Source organism: Dermacentor albipictus, chromosome 4 (genome assembly GCF_038994185.2).
Source record: "Dermacentor albipictus isolate Rhodes 1998 colony chromosome 4, USDA_Dalb.pri_finalv2, whole genome shotgun sequence".
Lineage (NCBI taxonomy): Eukaryota > Metazoa > Arthropoda > Arachnida > Ixodida > Ixodidae > Dermacentor > Dermacentor albipictus.
Genome location: NC_091824.1, coordinates 106435328 through 106454299, shown reverse-complemented (window position 1 = coordinate 106454299; position 18972 = coordinate 106435328). Strand labels below are relative to the sequence as shown.

At 47.2% G+C, this 18972-nt stretch overlaps 2 protein-coding genes across 12 annotated transcripts in view; one reads left to right on the top strand and one right to left on the bottom strand.

Annotated features, from left to right (window-relative positions):
- Nucleotides 1–18972, top strand: part of LOC135920938 (uncharacterized) — an 842780-nt gene that overhangs the window by 197504 nt on the left and 626304 nt on the right. The window lies entirely within an intron of this gene.
- rsh (radish) overlaps nucleotides 1–18972 on the bottom strand; it is a 171101-nt gene that overhangs the window by 43155 nt on the left and 108974 nt on the right. For all 3 annotated transcript variants that reach the window (XM_065455202.2, XM_065455199.2, XM_065455200.2), the window contains exons 6-7: nucleotides 7102–7241; nucleotides 2479–2643 (exon numbers count right to left, since the gene is read on the bottom strand). In XM_065455202.2, the coding sequence (XP_065311274.1) occupies nucleotides 2479–2643; nucleotides 7102–7241 (305 nt within the window). The remainder of the gene's footprint in view (nucleotides 1–2478; nucleotides 2644–7101; nucleotides 7242–18972) is intronic.

Genomic DNA, 18972 nt, shown 5'->3' with positions numbered 1-18972 from the left:
AGGCACACACTTAGTTTCCGGTGCTGCTTCACGAGCAAGAGCGACGGAGGCTGTGGCTCGCGGCTGTTCGACGGAGAAGATGAGCAATCGCGCTTTGTTTACTGCAGTTTTGAAGCAATTATTATGTTTGTATGTTTTGCTTGATGTCGCTGCACCGTTAGTGAACGCTTGCACGTTCAAACTTAGATTGGATTATTAGATTATGGGGCTTTACTTGCCAAAACCGCGATCTCATCATGAAGCATGCCGTAATGGCAGACTGCGGATATTTGGACCACCTGGGGTTCTTTAACGAGTACCTAAATCTAAGTGCTTGGCTGTTTTCACACTTCGCTCCGATCAAAATGCAGGCGCCGTGGCCGGGATTCGATCCCACTACCTCGTGCTTAGCAGCCCTACACCATAGCCACTAAGCAACTCCGGCGGGTAGTTCCAACTTGGTCGCCTCGTCTACAGTCCAGAACATACAATAAACGCTAGGTTGTTGTTACAGATGAGACAGGATGCCCCCTTTGAAAAAAAAATGCCAGAAGTTAAGCCAGAGAATGCGGAGCGAAGCTGTGGAGAGAGAGAGAGAGAGAGAGAGAGAGAGAGAGAGAGAGAGAGAGAGGAAAGGCAGGGAGGTTAACCAGAGGCGAGTTTCCGGTTTGCTACCCTGCACTGGGGTGGGGGATATAGGGGTTGTAAGGACGACAAAGAGCGAGAGAATGTAAAAAAAGTAAAAAAAAAGAAGAAAAAGGAAAACAGGTAACAGAGAAGGCGTTGCAACCACAGGCGTTCACACAAGCCGGTCGATCTCAGAAGCGCAGTTGCGCTTGCACGGCCTTCTGATGCGATGTGAAGTCGCGTAGATGTAAAATTCTTTCTTCAACTGGTTCAGCCCGACGAAAAGCGATTGTACCTGCACATTGTACTGCGGGCACTGGAATAGAACAAGACGAATGGCGAACATGGCGAAGTTGTGAAGCACTAATTGTGTTCAGACGCTTTGAAAAGAGGGCTCCATAGCAAAAAGAAGGTGACCGCACCTTCAAAAAGGCGTCCCGTAATCTCCCATGCGTTGCACGGTATCGGCTGTTGCTCTATCTATCGATGGCACTGAAATACCTCCTGCGGCGTAGAACGTTCGGTGTACGCTCGCCTCAGCTATTTGCATGTTGACTGCACAACCTGGCATCTGTGAGCGTTAAAGGCTTTTGACAACGCCTGAACTTTGAAGCCCTGATGTCTGCAACTAACTGCAACTAACTAACTAACAACAGCTGGAGTAACTAACGTTACTCCAGCTGTGTCATGCGTTGTGGTCAATTCTGAAAGCTTCATATTTCTTTCTTTTTCTTTTCTTTTCTTTGTAGGGGTGCTAGCGAGTGCTTGTTCGCTTTTTATTCTTTTGCATGAAATGGGTCAATATATGTTCATGTTGCTTCACTGTAATTGTCTCTGCTTTGAAAATGATATCAACATAGCACGTCGTTTACAAGAATTATTTAATGACATGCAAACTGTTAATATTGTGTTAAGGTACTCTTCTAATTAAAAAGCGCGGTTTTGGCTATTCAGACTCGAAGCGCTACAACAGGCGATACAACATGTTGTTTAATTCTGTATTTTGGTGCGAGGATGATATTAGTAAAAATGGTGCTGACATTAAAAAATAACATAAAATATAAGAGCAATATGCTATTGACTGACCAGGGAGGCAAACTTTCAGCTATGGATGGCTCTTCTGATATCTCACTCGCGTGCTCCTGTGAAATCATCGAAACGCTCTGCTTGTTTAACGATGGAACAGGTGAAATCGATGCTCTGCAGAAAGTGGCAAGACGCAAGCATAAAAGCAATCAGCCCTTAATTTCCGGAGTCCCGTGTACGCTATTTTTTTCAAGCTCATCGTGCTGGTTTGCAAGCTTTACCGTCGCTGTCTTCTCACGTGGCCTCGCCTGTACGAACCATACATTCGCCAACGCGACGGCGCTCTCTGAACCTACTATAAATATACACGGCATGTAAACGAAGCAAGTGTGTGCATGAAGAACGTTGGTTCACGGGCCAACAAATGAAGCCATTAGCGGATGCGGCTTTATAATGAAAGCGGCATACTAGCGATGAGCTCCATTTCGTAAGACAAGCTTGTAGATGCTCGTATGCGGCAAACACTCAGCGCGTAAGGAGAAAATAATGTCGTCCCAGAGAGCCGTGAAGTCGGACACATGCCCACTATGGTACAGTGCGATTTCCTTGCACACACTGACACCGCAGAAGTAACTATCGAGGACGCGGTCATGCGTGCAGTGGAAGCAGGCGTCTCCGGAACGAGTCCCGCCAGCGGTTCCAACGGCCGCCGCCAGGCGGCTTTCAGTGGCGCCCCCTATAGGCGCTGCGCATGACGTATAGCAGCAATACTCGTAATAATAATGATTGTGGCCGGCAGCACTAGTTGCCCTACAAAATGTCGGTGGAGAGTATAACGTCACTTACTTCGTAGACGGTGTGCGCTCCGGGCGGTTTGTTTGGCGATGCTCGCACGACTATGAAGACGTGCAGGAAGTGCGACTTGATGCAGGCCGGTGAGAAAAGCGTGTTGTCCGCCTCCAGGAACACCATGCAGACGATGTCGTTGCCGATGTGCCGCTTCTTCTGAAGCTGCGAGGGAGCGCCAAGAAGCGCGTCGCTCCTTATGTCGAAGATATATAGAACGCGTTAGACGGCGTTATACATCTGCGTGATGCCCAATAAAATTTGACTTGATTGATTTGATTGAAAGTTACTTAACCATAAAATGGACCAGTTCGACTTCGAGGCGTACTCCGCTCGACGTAGCGGAACAGCTACGCGCTACGTGACAATGGACGTAAGACACTGGTTACGTCAGTTTCGTGTTTTTGTGTGCGTGCGCTGTTTCTTGGCACGGTGCTGTTCAAATCTGTAAAGTAGCACCCAATGGCTGGCAGCTTCAAAGCATTCATTCATTCATTCATTCATTCATTCATTCATTCATTCATTCATTCATTCATTCATTCATTCATTCATTCATTCATTCATTCATTCATGAAAGGAAGCACCGCAGATGACATTTCACGAAAACCCGAAAACCTTCATTTCATTTTTCATCGATTCAATCTGGAGTAACATGTTCAGAGAATACTCCAGCCTTCTTTTCTTTAATGAGCCTTTACTCTGATTTCCCTCCTATTCCTATTTATATACCTGGTACGGTAGATACATAAAGCAGCCTATATTACAAAAATATGCAGTGGCTAAGATTTCACTTTCTTGCATAGGCAAGCAAATCGACGCAAAAAAGTCTCGACTTGTTGGCTGGCAGAGCTTTATAGTTATTTTTAGAGCGGAGCTTCAGAAACTGCTTTATTGCTATTGGCTTGCGCAGTTGACAAAACGGTAGGCCGATTATGTTTACTCGGTACTTCCTCTGTTGCTTTCTCATCTTAGTACATAATACCTCTCGAATAATAGGACACTCTTTGGGCTGTGACGAATAGCGTATAAATACACCCCATTCCATCCTTTACTTCCAGCCTACCTATCTCTCCAGGAGGCCAGTAAACCGGCAAAAAAAAAAAGCTTTATTGATCGTACTTTTCGTTGATTCGAGCACTTATCTATTCTTTCCACCCTTTATTACTTCCACTGTAGCGGTCAAGGGGACGCCGGAAATGTTCAGGCGGCTCACTGAGTATCCAGGTCACGTTCCAACCATCTCTGCCTCCAGTCATGTTTTGCTCTTCCGCGCTGTTTCAACCCGCTACTTTTTGATTTTATATACACCAAGCTAAACCAAGCAAGAACCACTTCTGAGAACACTGACGGTAAGCCTAGTGATGCGTGGTTATGGTTCGTGGAAAATAACCGAAAGAGAGAGAGAGAAAAAAAAGAGCACAAGGAACGGCTACCGAGTAAAACTCTCGTGCCGGGGTTGTAGCCAAACAGCCACAGCGACAACACGAACTGGAACCACTCGGCGACGCAACGCGCACAACTTCAGCGCCAGGGCAACACAAGGGAAGCGTCTGTATAGAGCACCCAACAAAGGCAAAAAAGAAAGCACGCCATTCCCTCGGGGACATTTGTTTTCAATTTACGAGCAGGGAAACTGGAAACTCGTCAGAATGTGCGTAAAAAATTCACCGTCCCCGATAAGTGCCCCCTTGGTATAAGGCGTGGCGTTGCTGGTCCTTTCTCTGGGAACGCAGGCGCCGCTTATACGAAGCGATAACAAATAGCAAAAACTTGGATGGGGCGCACTATTCTCCTCGCCGGCCTTTCTTGGAGCATGCTCCGCTTGCTTTTAAGATGCGAGCGGAGATCAATTTCCAGGCTACTTACGCTGTTTCACTGGCGGGACGCCCGGTCTTCAACATTTTGCTTGAGATGAACGTCGTGGCGTACGACTGTTCGGAAACGGTTTGCATTTGCATCTTTATAAGCAGAGTGTCACATTTTCCTTGATACGACAAAAATTGTCAGGCTCTTGCAATTCTACACCGGCAGCTTGTTTTAATTTATTTGGTTGTCTTCAGGCACTACCGCAAATGTTTCGAAATGAGCTGAAAAAAGAACGCATGCATGCACGAAAATACGCGCACACGTTTTAGTACCACTGGCCGAACAAGGCTAAGTGCTGTGCTAGTGGGTACATGATCAACTAAGACAACTGCCAAAAACGATTCGCAGGAAATCTACAAAGAGTGCAAAGGGTGAAAGCGTTCATAATGTGTGCTTGTATCTCGTATATGACTCTTTTTCGTAGTAATGTTTGTTTTGTTTTGCTTTGTTTTAGTCGAGCTGGTTGAACTCGTGTAGCTAGCAGTTTAGAAGCGGTTTCTGGTGGCGACTGGTTCTCGGAAGAGAATACAAGACTCATACTGGTCAGCCAGCTGTCTGCCTGCCCGAGGTAGTCCATTCATGCGTTTCGGGGTCCGTGTTTCTGATCTTACAAGATCCATCTTTAACTACACGATGCAACACTATATGCGTGTAAAATCTACGGCGGCATCACAAGTCTCAGTGTTATGTCGACAAGCGATGGCGGAGGTTGCATTCACTAGTGTGCTGCTCCCGCGTTGTCCCAAATGATGTTCCTTTGTTATCATAGCCATCACGGTGTCAAAAAAACAAAAGATGTATCTTGTGGAAATGCGTTGATTTCTGCCTCGAGTACCATGACTTTTTCTGTTTTAAATATTAATACGGAACAGTAGATGTTACAGACAGGCCGCTGCGGCGAGAACTACGGCGCTTCAATAGCTTTGGTCGAGGCTTGCGGCTCACTCACTGCTATATGCACATTCTTGAAAATATAAAGTACACAATTCCTTCAGTACGTGTCTCTCTATATGTAATGCTACGCATACGCTAGGCTTAATCCAGCCAGAAATCGAGATATCGCTCAACTAGGCTCAAGATGGCGGAAATGACAGTCATAGCGACGAATAAATTCAGAAAGCGCTCAGAACAGCTACGCGCTACATACCCTTGACCTCATGCGCTATTTGACGTTTAAAACTTTCACAGTTCGCGCTGGTGAACTGCGTAACTTACTTTTCACGGCCTCGAAGAGACAAGAAAGCCACGAAGCCATTTCTGCCATTGAGTGTAGCGCTTTCTTCCGACGACCGTCAGCGTCGGCCTCTCGCTGGCCTGCCTTGTATTCATTTCAAATTTGCAGCCGACCAGTGTGTTTCTTGGCATGGCATTAATATATTCGAACTTCTCTATCTAAGATGTTCCATCATAAGCGATTCCGGACATTGACCGCCTAGTGTCGGCTTCTGTCGCTATAGCGTGTTAGGCTTAAGATCCCGCCTTAGGATATTGGTAGGCCTCCACATCAGACGACAGAGAAAAATAAAGTCACGTGGCTACTTCCCTCTCCCTCCATGTTCGCTATTGCTGCTGCTGGACTGACGTGATGGTAACGTTTTGGAAACGAGAACTTCTGCTCTCACTGCCGCGAGCCGCGGCTACATTTCGCCCCCGAGATATGCCGCCACTTCTGCACTGACCAAATTGAGCTTGAAGTGAACCCCACTTAATTTACTCTCTGTTCATCAAGATAGCACCAAGGCCACCTTTCTTCAAGCTACCCTAGATTCGGCACTGCTTGCCTCTTGCGACTGTGTCTGCCGGGAAGTGCGCTCGAGGTAGAAAAACATGAAAATCAAGCCGTTCAAGCCTTATACACGGATTAGTAGTTTCACAACGTTTTTCTTTTTGTTTTCTTAGTTTTTCTTAGGTAAGCTTCCAGGATAGACAGCCATTTCCGTGGCCCAACTTACAGTATTTCACTGCAAATAAAGAACAATAACAAATATATATGGAGAACTTGTCCGAGCTAGGGGGGCATATCATTGTCCTTGACACGCACTATACCTTTATTTGCAAAAAAAAATGAATGAAAGAAAGAAAGCTCATTTGCTGCCTTGTATGATATATAGAGAGATGAAGTTTATTGACCCAACAGATCATCATCCGAGCCGTCATCGCTTGTAACTTAATTCTTGAAGGATTAGGTTGCAAGCGACACATTTCGTATGGATATTTTGCCCCCGTGTTGATTATGACGCCCTGCTCATACGCTAATTCTTCATGCTGGAGCGCGAATTCTCGTAGAAGACGGAGTGAATGAACTGCAGTAGACGATACACGAAATTCGTAAGCAGGCTTTCCCACGCACCTAACTTTCCCTACAACTAATATAGCTGACCTCTCGCAAATAGGCGCACTTGTAGTCAAGATACGTGCTTTTGAAGGTTGGATGCTGTGAGAAACGAAGTACAGCATGGAATAGTAATGTGACGCATACAAATGAGCACACAAGAAGTCACATGAACTCACAGACACGGCGCTTGTTCATGCGCCCTTTTCGCATTCTCTTCTGTTTGCGCTACATTAATATTGCAAGATGCCATACCAACAAGCCAGCATCGCAACACTATACAGCAAAGACGGCGGTACCAGTGCGCACGCCGACGCATGGCGTCCGCCATCTTCGTAAGGTCATACGTGGTGTGTGGAGAAGTGCACGAGCGTGGTTTTCCACATTGTCTATTACGCTATACAGGTAATTCAACGAAGACCCACCTTCTGCGGATCGTGCTCCTCGTGCGGAAGCATGGTAGAGACGTGAAACATGATCTCGATGCTCTTCCAGGCAGTGTACACGGACTCAGTGCCGGTCAGGTCGTGGACGGTGTCCAGGCCTCCTTTGTACTTGTCGAAACCTGCGAAAAAGCGGATGGTGCGTCGTTGACATATTGAGATAGCTTTTACTGCGATAGAAATTATATGGACACTCCAGGAGCATTTTTCCTGTCGTCGCCGTCGCCGTGGTGTTTCGTATGAAGGCCAAGGGCGATAACACCGTCGCCGCGCGTCGTATGCTGTACGTGCGGTTGGAAGCACGCGGGGGAAGCCGACGCTCGTGGATCAGTCTGGCGCGCGCGAAGGAGGGAAGCGGGGAGCAGACGAGCCGTCTTCCTTGCGCGAAAGGCCGTGCGGGAATGGGAAGGAGGGAGGGTGGGGAAGTGACGATCGTGGCTCAGTCTCGCGGGCGAGCGGGAGGATAGCGGGGAGGCAACACGGGAGGGAGGGTAGACGGCTTTGGCTCCGCCAACAAGCGCGTACTTTGCACGGCCGCGCGCGCCTAATCTCGAAAGGTATCGGCAGACGGCTCATACCTCTGTGCGCGCTGCGTTCTCGCCGCTCTTGCGCTGAAGCAACAGAAAGCATCACGGTCACTTCGCTCGCTGCTGCTGCCGCGCTTGCTCGCACCAGCGTTTCGACAGCGAATGTCCGCGCTCGTCGAGTATGGTGTATTTATGTTTTCTTGTGAGTGATGACACCATGTTTGTTAGTTCAGTTGGTAAGCGAGTGTTTTCGAGTTCATACGGCCGATAAAACTATTATCGTCACTTCTTGTAGCTGTCTACTAATTTACTATTGCAATCGATGCTTCGCATTCCGGACAAAACTGCGACATTTTTTTCTCTCACTCGTATTTATTCAATTGCATGAACAATCTAGGCACGTTCTCGCAGTGATACTGCTGGGAAGTAAAAATCGCTACATTCCGAGAAATGTGTCATAAATAAAGGTGATACGCGTATAGCCAAGCCCACTGTTCTAAACACTTATGTTAAGAACTCCAGAAATCAGAGCATTTCCGCGCCTTTGTTGAGGTCACAGAACCGTATGTTCGTTTTGTAATTTTTTTCAGTGTGAAATATACACTTCGATACATATTCATCATGTTAAGCTTCATTCTGAAGGGAGACGCGGCTAGGCGCTGCATTTTATTTCGTAATTGTTTTTTTTTATCCCTCGTATTTTTTTCTCCCGCTTCGATCGATATGCCTCGGGAGTGGAAGTAGACGCTGACATATTCGCCAGAGTGCCGATGCATTGTGCACCATCGATCCCTGCAGCATTGTCATTCGTTCGCGTCGAAAAGCACCCAATTCCTTTGTGTCGATTCATGGCTGAGGCTTAGCGAATTTCACCAGCCTCGGGGAAACTGGTATAAAGCACGACTTCAAGCTATTGGGATGCGATGAACCGCTCGCTGCCTTTCGAGCTGCAGCGGATGTTTTTATATGCGGTGCGCCATTGTGCAGCGATGAGAACAAGAAGAAAGCAACGGTGGACTGTGGGGCCACGAAGCCATTAGAGTTGCACACAAAAGTTTCTGTGGAAAATTGAACGCTTCTGCATGCATGCGTCGGCGGTGCGGCGGTTTCAAGCATACGCGAGAACACTGTCGAGGGTTTGGTGGTCGACGGAGCCTGCCTAAGAGTCCTTAGGTCCTGTTACATAGCTATTAAGGGAGAAAATGTAGCTGTGCCTGAAGAAAACTGCTATGTGACGTGAAAGCGTAATGTAATATAAGGTAATGACATACAAAGAAAGAAGGCAGAGAGAAAGAAAGAGCTGGAAGGTCAACAACATGCGTGTCTGGCTTGTTACCGTCACAGGAGGCAAGAGTTAAGAGTAAAAGTAAAGTTGGCAGTGACGGTTGCTTGTCCGCTCATATTTGAGACATTTTATTACTGTTGATTGAGAATGATTCTTCAAGAAAACTTCCATTCTACTAGACATTTATTTATTGGTCATTACGTATTTCAAAGTTCATACTGCTAATACATTTTTGAAATCCGGCAACTCTTGGTCATTGCCACTGTGTGGGTAGGTGCTGCTGCTCTGAAAGTCGTCGTCGTCGTCGTCGTCGTCGTCGTCGTCGTCGTCGTCGTCGTCGTCGTCGTCGTCGTCATCATCATCATCATCATCATCATCACCATGTACTAGAAAGAAAGGACAGGGACCTGCCGTAGTGGCGCGGTGGCTGTGGCGTCGCGCTCCTAAGCCCGAGGACGCTACATCAATCCAGGCTGGGACGGACGCATTTAGAAGGACGTGATATGCAAAAACGTCCGCGTACTGCATTGGGTGCGCGTTAAAAAACCACGTGTGGTCAAAATTCATCCGGAGTCCCACACTACGGCGTGCCTCTTAATCATATCGTGGTTTTGGCACGTAAAACACCAGACGGTATTTTAATTTTATGGCGATGGCAATTATGTAGACACTTCAGGCGTATTTCTACAGTCGCCGTCACTGTTATGTTCCATATAAAGTCCAAGGGCAATAACACCGTTGCCGCGCGTTATTTGCGTAAGTGCGAGTGAAAGCGCGCGAAGGAAGTTGACGATCGCGGCTCAATGCGGTGCGCGCTGAGGAGGAAAGCGGAGGGTAAAGCGCCGTCTTCCGTCGCGCGAGAAGCCGTGGGGGGATGGGAGGGAGTGGAGGGCGTCGTCGTTATCTGGCAGCAACTGTGTGTTTCGCGACCGGCCGCAAGGGGAACCGACGATCGCGGCTCAATCTCATGCGCGATAGGAAGTAATGTGGGGAGGCGGTGTGGGAGGGAGGGGGGCGGCTTCACCAACAAGTATGTACTTTGCACGGCCGCGCGCGGTTGCGCGCGACGTAACTTGAAAGGGATCTACAGACGGCTCACACGTTTGTGCGCGCTGTGTTCTCGCCGCTCTTGCGCTGAAGCGCTAGAACAGCACGAAGGCCACTTCGCTCGCCGCTGCTGCCGCGATTGCTCACACTAGTGTTTTGGAAACGAGTGTCCGCGCTCATCGAGTGTGATGTATTCATATTTGCTTGCGCGCGGACAGCATGTCTGTTAATTCAAATAGTAAGCAGACGTTTCCGCGTTTATATGTCCGATAAAACTATTATCCTTACTTCGTATAGCTGTCTGCTAATTTGCTATCGCAATTAATGCTTCTCCTTTTGGGCGAAGCTGCGACTTTTTTTTCGAGAGGAGGGGATAAATGAAAGGCAGGGAAGTTAAACCAAGGGTGAGCCCGATTGGCTACCACTCACAGGCGAAGTGTAAAGGGGAGAAAAATATTAAGCGTAGGGAGGTAAAGATCTGAGTTGATGCGAAAATAGTCCCCTGCGCACTGCAATGCACGAAGTTATTCCACAAATTGCCTCTCAGTTATGTTGACTTCAGTAATTGATGTACTATAGCAACACGAACTTGTTGTAAGCTTGGTGACTGATATGCCAACTGTATTAAATATATGCTAAAAAACCGCTACATAAGACAACAATATAGGTTGCAAGAATAATGAAAGCCTTTCAGAAAAATCGCACGTTACATGTACAACCATAGTAAGAACACGAAGTAGGAGATATGCACATACGATGCGTAATATAGATAGAGTCGGCACATGACTTGTTCATATGGGCTGTGCATACTGAAATGATTACTTGAGAGCACAGCTATTCCATGTTTTCATGCAGCCACTTATGACGTTAGGCATACCTCTGACATGTCAGCGATGACACCAAATTTGGTGCTGTTTTCATTGCGTTCAGAGCCTTGACCAAGCTGGGTGCCGACTTCAAGAACTATGGTCAGCAAATGCACTTATGCGCGGCGCGTTTTGGAGCACTGTGATCTCGACGCACCAAAGGGCAGTCACATGTGTATACTTTTTCATACTGCATGGGCTTTCTTTATGACGCGTAAAAAGATTGCTGCACAGCGAATAAGTTAGAAAGCGCTGAATCAGACGTTTCCTAGCACGTTCGAGAACTTTCTTGCGGGAATTTTTGCGGGAAGTTAAGCCTTTTGAAGGTGAATAATCAATTTTCTCTGAAGGGGAATATCCATAATTCTGCAAGCATGCTTCCCTGCCCATATCGTTGACCCACAGATGATGGCGGACGTTGCCTTACATAGAAGTGAAACTAAAGCAGGAGCGCACGATCTAATGCCTCTGGCCTTGTCCTCGACACCAGAATGACGCTTCTTTATAACCTTGTCTAATGTTGGCTGGGGCGTTGTGTATATAGGTTGCTTAGTCTCATTTATCCTTATTGAATACTATAAATATGTGAAGAGCTAAGCTGAAGGCGGTGGCGTACAGCATGCAATGCGTTTTATTTATTTTATTTATTTTCTTCTTTTTTGCTGTCTCATACAGTGTCGTAGATTAAATGGTGTATTTAGCGTGTGCGGATCATAAAGCTTCTAGTTCAGCTGTACGTTCTAGGAGAAAAAGAAAAATGCCATAAAAAGCGCACATTTGCAGTATTTCGGAGTGAGTGTTTTTATTTCACACGCGGCGATAAGTCAATTTGGCATATTCTGCGCCACTGATGCATCGTCGAGGTAAATCTGATGGCTTCCACTGAGCAGACACCCGAAATTAGCTTTAAGGTGACTGCAAACGCTGAATCAACATAGATTGTGAGGGTTTCGTATTTCTACCAATGATTTTTTTTAGCATGCGTAATACTAATTTGAAAACAGAACAGGTGACTTGTTAGGAAAGTAGATCTTTTTTTTTCAGTTTTCCTACGCCCCACTGCTTTTTCACATTTGGTTTTCATATACTTCATCATCTCTTTTTACTTGTTCTGTCAGAGCCTTCTAGAACTAAGTTACTTTCCTTTAAAAAAACAAAACAACAAGAAAACCTGAGTATGCGTCCCATTTTCTGGTTTCCCTCACACGTGTCTCAAAGATAATCTTACGTACCTACATAATTTAAATTTACGCCTGACCTACTTTTCCTTTGAAATTTTTACTTGAACATATCTTCGCTCAATATTCCGATCTTAGGTTTTTCGCTATTTCTGTTGGCTATCTTCTTGCGTTCCCTTTTTTCTTTGTTTCTTATTTTTTTTTCATGGGAGCCCTCGCGTGTGACGACTTCAAGGTATAACGTCGATGGCAAGATAAAATGTACGGTTCACCGAAAGCGTTTCCAGATTGGATGGGATTAGCTCACAGGGCTGCCGCATGCAAAGTATGTTTCGGAATCGCGGTGCGCTTGAGAGCATTATTAAATCTCTCAAGTAAAGGCGGTGCTCGGGTTGAGAGAGGGATATAGGAAGGCAGGGATATTAACTCGGGTTGAGAGAACCGCACTAATGGGGACGTGCGCCCCAATTTGCATAGCGGCGGCGACACAATGATAGGTTTAGCGGCAGTAACGTTTCACGAAGCATATGAAGGTTTCTGCTGATCGCATAGTATTCATAGACCGCAGTATTGGCTGTGACTTCTTTCTTCAAGCTTTCATTAACCGCACGAATTTGCGTACGTGACGCTATTGTGAGGGCAGGAGACGGTTGAGTACCTGATGCTATCGCTAGAACTGGAGTAACGTTGCCGCTCATCGCATACGTCGCGAGAAGACGGCATCATATCAACGATGACCAGGAACACGTTACAGATACCAAGCATGTGGCGACGCTGTGCCAGCGTTACTCAGTTAGGTGGCGTGCTGGAAACGCGCACAGGCTGTGATAGGGCGCGCTTGAGCTGATTTGAAGTTCTTCGAAAACATGCGCATTGGGGGGGGGGGGGGTAAGAAGCGTCAGGCCACAAAGCACAGGTGAACTTGCAGCGCGAAATCACACAACACAGCTAAAGTCATCTCCTTGGAAAAAGAAAATCAGAAGAAAATTGAAAAAGCTTGGACACGTCACCAGGGCCATTCGGCTGCTTCAATTTCTTGCTTGAATTGTAGAGGAAGACGAAGTGCTTCTCCTGTGGAACACATCTTTCAGGCGGAATTATTGGCAATTGTATTAGCTCTACGCAAATTATCAACATCTCTATCATTAGCCGTAATCTTCAACGATTGCCTGTCTGTCTGTTCTTCACTAACCACACCCAAATTGGCAGAATAATTGCGAACTTTCTATTCTCTTCTTCCAGGACACTTACATCTTATTCGTTAGGTGTGGGTGCCAGGTCGAAAAGTTCTAGCCTCAAACGAATATGCAGATATACACGCAGTAGCACACTACGATGGTCCTATAATCCCCATTTTACCTTCGTCAGCTTTCACCACTGCGGCGCGATTCAGAAAATATACCGCTACAAATAAGTTCGCACAATCATCATTGGCAACATCTAATTTCCCGCATCATCAGTCCACCTGTGACTATTAAGGCAATTTTTGTAAAACCACACGCGTCAGCGAACTTGCCGCAATTTCCTTCTTTCCTTCCCACCTCTCTCTCTCCCTGTGATCTTTGCTTTCCCCTTTCCCATTCCCCCGGTGTAGGGTAGCCAACCGGACGTTATTCTGGTTAACCTCCCTGCCTTCTTCTTTTCTCTTTCCTCCTCCCTCCCGCATCTAAGTTTTCCTTAAAACAAGAAATGGTGCTCCTCTAGAAAAATTGAAGTAACGATTACAAGACTACGGTGCCGAGTCCCCCCGTTGAACTTTTACCTCCACAGGTCTGGTCTGGCTATATCGCCTTTGTGCCTTTTATGCAATGAGATTGAATCTCTGGAACACTTTCTTTTGACATGCCGCCGTTTCATTATTCAACGGAAACGATTTTTAGAAGTACCCTTCCAAAAGCTTGGCTTTAATTTGACTCTTCCTGTTACGCTTTCCTTTGGGGCTACCGTGCTGGCTTACAGCCATAGGAACGTTAAGTGAAGCGCTCTGCTTTTTTCTGCTTGAGACAAAACGAATTGCATGTTAGAATTCTTCTAAATGCTTATAATCTTCACAATATTAAGAACATCTAGATAATTGATTAATCATACCTGTAACAGTAGACACTTTGAATCAATTAGTAATATACTTATTTCATTTCACCCTAATTTATTTAAAAAATGCTCGCAGTTCTTTCACCGCCCGATTCATGGCCGATCCTCCAGAGTGGGTTGCGCCATTTCACCAAGAAACAAGAACAAAAACAAGAGCACATCTCACGTACGTCAACATCAAAGCATTGTCTCCTTCCAAAATAGAGATACGATCTAAAGAGTGGACCTGACTAGATTTCAGTCTGCCTTGGAAGAACACTGCGAAGCCAATCCATCTTTCGACTTGGAAGAGGCAATCAAGAGCGCGGTGCAAGACACTATGAGTACTCTCACATGATTTTCGATACTGACGGAATTAGATGTGGAACTAGAACGACTTCGAGCAATCCGACTACGCGCTGAACGAAGGTGCCGACATACGAAGGCAATGGACGATTTACATACCATGGGACGCACACAAAAGAAGATCTAGCGCCAGTTAGACAAGCTCGAATTGCAACGTGGGACTGCTTTCTGTTAATCGCTAGATCCACGTAAGCCTTTATCGCGACTATGGAGAACGGTGTGAGGTCTCCGGACACCGCCCGTACAGCGGTTCCCATTCAAGGCTCTAGCCTTCTCTCACAAGAGACTGGAGATTGACGTGGCAGAGGAGTTCTGCACTAGATTATCCGGCCAACTCACAGCTCCCAACATTCCACCACCTTCGAGTAGTTGTCCGCCATCACGCGATCACCGCATAGATCTGCCATTCTCAATCACCGCACTTAAGGCAGCGTTAGCTTTGTGAGGCCGTACATCAGTGCCAGGACCTGATGGCATTTCCCTACCGAGCTCTGTGACACCTGGGTCAGCGAACAGGACTTGTTATCCGTAGGATGTACAATGAATCTTGGAGAGATGGTACGCTACACAGAAGCTGGAAGACAAGTCGCCATTTTCCACTGCTGAAGCCTGGCAAGTCACCGTTGGAAGTCTCATCATATCGCCCGATGGCTTTGGCAAGTTTTGTGGGTGAAGTAATGGAGAGGATAGTGCCAGGACACCTGGAGTGGTACTTAGAGTATCGCAACACCTATCCGGATGCCATGGCGGGCTTTCGACGTAGTCGATCATCGATCGATAGCGTCTTCGACCTGGTCACCTAGGTTCAGCATGAGAAACTCCGTAAGCGTCTCTGCGCTTCCTTGTTTTTTGACCACAAAGGGGCGTATGACAACGCTACGCATGAACCTATATCCTATGCTCTTGAAGAGGTAAGAGTGGGTGGTCGGATGTTTCAATGGATACGCAGCTATATCTAAATACGACCCTTTTTTTGTAAGCACCGAGGAAGGCCATACTTCTCTACATCCTAGCTACCGGGGCATTCCCCTGGGTGGTATACTTAGCCTTTTGCTATTTAATCTAACCCTAATTGTTCTCCTTGAGCACGTACCAAGCACAGTCAGGCTATCGATGTGCGCGGATGAAATCTGCATATGGACGTCTGCAGTAACACGCCTACTGTTGCGAGCGAGAATTCAGAGAGCTGCCACCCAAACTGCTATCTACCTCCGTAATCGAGGTCTAGAAATTTCCTCTGAGAAATGCGCACTATTGCCATTTACGCGCAAACCAACGACAAACTGCAGCGTAATGATAAATGGCCAAAAAATACCATATGTCCGATCATACAAGTTTCTAAGTGCCATAATCTACAGGGACTTGTCATGGAGCCCTCACGTATCATACGTCATAGAAGTGGTTGGCAGGCATCTGCCACCTGTTCAAGTTTTTCACTGGGAAGACTTGGGGAGTGTCGACAAGTCCTATTCTACAACTATACAGGGTGCTTTTTCTCGGCTTTCTGTGGTACAGCTTGCCAGCAATAACCAACACGGGCAAAACGAATCTAAGCACAATACAAGGTGCCCAGGGACAAGCGCTCCGGATTTGTCTAGGCCTGCCTCGGAGTGCATCAACAGTGGCTGCTATAGTAATTTCTAGAAACCACCTTGTCAAGGCCCACATCGAAATTGAAGCGCTGAGGACTCATATAAGGCATGTTACCAGGACTCCTCGCCACCATCTAGCCTCTCTACCAGCAGACAAAATACGCACCTCTTTCACTCAAACAATAATCACACATTGTGAATCAGCGAAAGCTTGTTTCACTCCTGCTGCGAGACCTTCAATTCCTCCATGGTGCCTCGCTGAGCCAAAAATCAACCTGCCAATACCTGGCATCACAAAAAAGCCAATCTATCATCACCAGCCCTTAAACAGCTTACGTTACTGCTTTTGAACGAGAACTACCGTAACCCTGCACATGTCTACACTGATGTATCTTCCCTGCTAAGCAGCTGCGCTGCGGTAATCGTGATACCAGCAAAAGTCGTGCATTGTATATAGTGTGCTATTGCTGACGGCTCTGACTCTCATTCAGCTCCAGTCGCATCTGACTTACCTGAAGGATCAGTCCTTGGCCCCCTTCTATTTCTTATTTAAGTTAACGACTTGCCTAGTAGCATTTCCTCCCACATTTGGTTATTCGTAGACGGTTGTGTCATTTACCGGAACATAACTAACGATTCGGACGTGACATCACTGCAGAATCATCTAGATACCAGAGTGGTGCCACCCGTGGCACGTGGAACTGACTATTGCTAAATGCAAAAGCATGCATACAACTAGGCGTGATGCTGTCTCTCGGTCCTACTTTTATTAACGCGATAGCGTTAAGGAGCTCGCGTCGCAGAAAAGCCGGTGTCGTCGGCGTCGGGTGTCGGCGTCGGCGGCGTTGACCGTGGGCGATAAATCACGGCAGGCGTTTCATAAATAAAAAGCAACTTCCAAGATTGGCCCGGTGGGAATCGAACCCAGGTCTCCGGAGTGTGAGACGGAGGCGCTACCACTCAGCCACGAGTTCGATGCTTCCAAGCGGTGCAAACGCGCCTCTAGTGAATGCGGTGTTGCCTTCGAAACGAGCCGTGGAAAGTTATACTGCGGTGTATATCGGTAATTATGACCATGTAACGTACAGAAGTCACAATTACACGAGTTGCGAAGTGCGTTTCCGCTGCATTTCTTCTGCGCTTTCCGCACACGCAGAGCCATCTTGCGGCAAACACAGAAGACCCCCTCCTCTCAATGTACGGCGCTGCCCCGACAGGAGGCGCGCCGCGCGCGCATTGGGACCGCTGCCAGGCGCGTCGCGGGACTCCCTCTCCCCTGACGACGCTTCGCCGTGCTCCCGGTTTAGATTATTAGAGAGTTTTAGCCCAGCGGGTTTACGGCCAGCGGAGCGGAGCGGGCGAGCGGAGACGCGACTGCGCATGCGCACCACGCTGAGGCGGCCAGCGGTTTTACGGAGCAGCGTTTACGCCCGCTGGAAAGCACTCCCCAGCGGAGGGTATACGCAGCGCGCGAGCGTGCGTAAGCGCGCGCGGGCGTGTATGGGAAATGCAAGACGGCAGCCGCGAACATGAACGCCGGCAGTTCTGCATCGAAGACGGCGACTGCCGGGCTGACCCGTACATTAGTACTCAGTACATTATTAACAAATAATGCACTGAGAACATGTAATATATCTTTATTCAACATTTCTTGCATAATAAAAGCAAGCGTAATTCAATTTAATTTCTCAGTAACTCCTATTCGAACCACTAGGTGGGGCAGCAGAGCGCCCCGCTCTTTACGCCGCTCGAGCGGGTGATCCGCTGGGCTAAAATTCTTTTTTCGCGAGCCGCTCCGCTGGCGCAACGGTGGAGACCGCTCCGCTCCGCTGGCCGTAAACCCGCTGGGCTAAAACTCTCTACTATCTATCTCTCTGCCCGTGCCGATCACGACGTTTGGCTGGCGTAGATCGTGTCCCCTGCGAGACACCGAGTTCTTTGGTTCGTTTCGTTCGCTCAGGCGCACGTTTCGTTGCCGCGCCGAACGCTGCGTTGCTCGACGCTCACCGCGTGATAGGTGGGCGCTAAGTCCGATGCGGGGCGCATCGTAAGTGATTGCTGTGCCGTAGCGCATTGTCTTATACCCCTTGGCGGGTCGACGGGAACGCTGTCGCGTCCCACTCTTGAAGGCGAAGCTTAAGCGTCCTCCAATTTTTTTAACACTAACTCCCTGCAAACCACAGGATCCCACCGCTACCTTGATGGTTACATATGTAGTGACTTGTCATAGAAGCATGTCGATCACTCAATAGCTAAAGCAAATGAAACCTTGGGCTACTTGAAAAAAAAAAACAATAAAACTTCTACGTTGCTCCGCTGTCACTAAAACTGTTACTTCATACTGCCTACGTTTGGCCTCAGCTAGAAAACGACTCGCATTTATGGGATCCACACAACACTACACAAATGCAAAATATTGAGGCCGTACAAGATTGTTGCGCTCGGTAGATTTCAGCTAACTATAATTGCATTACTAGTGTTGCAGAAATGAAAACCTCTTAATCTTCCCTCCCTAGCCAGCCGTAGAAAAAAGTCACGCATTTGTCCTTTTCACAAAGTGTATTTTCAATACCCCGCTCTTCATTCCTATAAGGTTCATTCCTACATCATTCCTATAAGGTTAGCACATCCCATTTTTGAACCGCTGCAGTCTCACAACTATATGTTCCCGGAGCCACAAGGGACTTCAATCGCTTGCCTGCCTCCATAACGGAAATAATTGATCCAAGTGCTTTTCAAAATGCGCTATCAAGCCTGCTGTTACAATACTACCCAATTATCTCTCAGTGCAAGTTTTTTTTTTTCACTTGAAATATATAAGCTCTTTCGTATTAGTCTTTCTTTTTCTGTTCTCTTTTGCCATGTATGTCCCTTCCCTTTGTAATGAATTTATACCTTCACGTTACCCTAGATAAGTAAATA